Source organism: Xiphophorus hellerii, chromosome 18 (assembly GCF_003331165.1).
Source record: "Xiphophorus hellerii strain 12219 chromosome 18, Xiphophorus_hellerii-4.1, whole genome shotgun sequence".
NCBI lineage: Eukaryota > Metazoa > Chordata > Actinopteri > Cyprinodontiformes > Poeciliidae > Xiphophorus > Xiphophorus hellerii.
Genome location: NC_045689.1, coordinates 281,992 through 284,829, shown reverse-complemented (window position 1 = coordinate 284,829; position 2,838 = coordinate 281,992). Strand labels below are relative to the sequence as shown.

Below are 2,838 nucleotides of genomic sequence, written 5' to 3'. Positions count from 1 at the left end.
CTCCTGAATTTGGGTCAGGAAAATAAAGCTAGAGAAGCAAACTCTTTCACAATTTAGATTTACAGATTCACAGGAAAAGCTACGTTTTCAACAACTATATAGATTTAGAATAACAAAGAACAAATTTTAGGCATAACTATTGTATTTTACCAGCCTCAGGTGATTTGTTGGATCATTTTGTGTAGCATGATTTAGTAGTAGCATCATGTAGTGCGATAGTGCTAGAGTGCAACATCAGTGTTTACAATAAGTTTCGTATCTTTAATGGGACGAAACATCATTTTTACATCAGTGGGATGTTAAAAGTCTTGTATCTAAACATCTTATGGGGAGGTTTTTATTGTTTCCTTATTTATTGTTTCCTTAAAACTGTTTAAAGAGTGTTGATTTCATCCAAAATTTTAAGAGATTATAAAGGACTTAAAGTTAAAAACAAAACTCAAATGAAAATGTACTACATGGCATGCATTTGAAGCTTTGACCCAACACAGGGCAGGCTGTACACTGTGATGGAGATATTTGTCTCTTTAAAGATCTGTTCCAGGATCTTTGACACCTTTGACCATTGCAGCTGGTCCAGGCCACAGCCAATTCTGAGGGAGGAGATACGAGACAAGCAAATTGATTAATTATTCCCAATAAAGAAGAAGATTTAAGGGTATTTATTATAGTCATTTATTCACAGTAGTTCCTACAAACCGGGGTATTGATATCCTATTGACACCATTTTCTAAGCAGTGAGATTTCATGTCTTCCAGACTCTGTCTTAGGCTGACATACGTGGGTTTCTGGCTGGCTTTTTTCTTTGTGATCTGAGACACATAATAGGAAAGATACAGTTACCAGATTGAATAATGAAACAGGTTTTGGTCCTATGCAGTATAATTGTGGTATGTTTACCAGATAGTAGATGAAACGTTGATCATACGTCAGGACAGCACACTGCCCCGGAAGCTTCTCTATTAGGACATACAAAAAAAAAATGCAAAACAGGATATGATTTAGCACTTGCTGTTGAAATCATACATTTGAACAAACTGCAAAAACATAAAACATTTTTTTCCAAAACAAAGATTTTAGTAACTAGTCTGACTCACTCTGCTCCTTTAACTCTGAGACTCGACCAAACTTCTTCTTGAACATCACCGCTATGCCTGCTCCCATGCGACAGTCTTCACTGATGCAGTGGGCCAAGGATTCATCGCGTGGACAGGAGAACAAATCTCCGGTGACATACTTTAATGTCCAGTTGGTTGATTGATAGAGTTTCTCAGTTTTGCACATGTTCATAATTTCTTCAAACGCGACTTGGAGAAAACTATAACCACAAAGTACCAAGTTGGTAACGGCGCTTACTACAGCCTTGCTTATCCCCTCACCATCTATCCCCACACTAGGCTGTGTCTCATTGTTCCTTAAAGCACCACCCACTTTGCAGAATTTTTTTTCCAAATTTGTCCGGGGGGTTGTTAGTCCCAGTAAACTATAATAAGCTGGATTTTCTGTTTGCCTGAAAAATGAACTTTTGATGTTACAAAAAAATTAAAAATTAAAAATACCAATCTTTGCTTTATTAAACCCAAACCCATAAAACATTGCTCATCATTTCTCTTCAGTCCAATCCGAAGGTCAAATTTCTTAATTCAATTCAGTTGATTTTTAAAACGCTAATTTACAATAGGTAATCTCAAGACCATTTACAAAAAAGTCATTTCCATTCTACTTATCAAACAACGTAGCAATTTAAATGTATTAAAGTCAGTAAAAAAACAAAAAGTTAAGTTAACCGAGTTAAAAATGCAGAATGCATCAAGTCATTGACTCGTCATTGACTTGACTTGTTTATACGCTTCTCCTTCTTCAAATTACTTTAACCCTACAATGACTGAATTTATCCGTATTTTCAGGGGGAAGCCGGTGGAACATTTGCTGCTTTCTTTCTTTGTTTCTTTCTTTTTTAGACTAGGACCATCACAAAATGAATAACCTCGCTGATTGAACTCTGAAATGAATGAAAAGTCATTCAGTTAATCATTCAGTTACTCAGAATCAGCACAACATTGACTCTTTCCATCTTTAAGATGACTTGAACAAACTCCTCACTGTTGAATCCGTGGTGTTGGCATCACTTTATTACAAATGATAGTAAATAATTGGAAATGTAATTCTACCAAGATAGAATTTAATCCTCTATTACAGGACACAACTGGAACTCCATAAAGTTTCGTAGTAAAAGTCACATTAATACACAATCAGAGCGCATCAACCGATCCTCCGCAAAAATACAAAAAAAAACAAACAAACAAAAACATTTGTTTATCATGTCAGAGTTTTAACAAGAAAGAAAAACACAGAGTACAAGCGATAAAATTGTTGTGTTATTAGATGCAGGTCACAACAGTTGGAAGTGAACATTTTATCTTTAGGATTTTATGTAACACCGTAAGCTACATTATTGTTGGTGAATAATATCACAGTGAACACAGATCCTAATCATCCATCACTAGTGGATCTGCTCTTCTCTTCTTCCGCAGCCCCTGGATGAACAGGAACAATTGATGTTTGTTCGTTCTGTAGGACACAATTTCCCTTTAAGGAGAAAACAAACAAAGTTTAGTTTGTTTTACATTGTTTTTCAGCACACGCAAATGATAGAGCACTTAATAAATTAAAATAAAAGTTGTTCATTTACATTATATTCATTTAGACCAAAAAGGAAAGTTATTAGTTATACTCTACAATTCAGAGTAGAATTCAATTTTTAACGAGATCCAAATTTTTTAAAGTTTTGACCAACCTTAAAGTGTCTTCAGCTCGTGGAGCCGTTTCAGTGAAGTT

The 2,838-nt window shown here is 35.1% G+C and overlaps 1 protein-coding gene across 1 annotated transcript; it reads right to left on the bottom strand.

The window, feature by feature from the left end:
- Nucleotides 1–375: 375 nt before the first annotated feature.
- LOC116737403 (ADP-ribose glycohydrolase OARD1-like) lies at nucleotides 376–1,454 on the bottom strand. Its single transcript, XM_032590532.1, has 4 exons — nucleotides 1,098–1,454; nucleotides 901–959; nucleotides 700–812; nucleotides 376–593 (listed from the first exon to the last, which is right to left on the bottom strand). The coding sequence occupies exons 1-4, from the start codon at nucleotides 1,288–1,290 to the stop codon at nucleotides 455–457; spliced, it is 504 nt and encodes a 167-aa protein (XP_032446423.1). The 5' UTR covers nucleotides 1,291–1,454; the 3' UTR covers nucleotides 376–454.
- Between the last annotated feature and the right edge of the window lie 1,384 nt (nucleotides 1,455–2,838).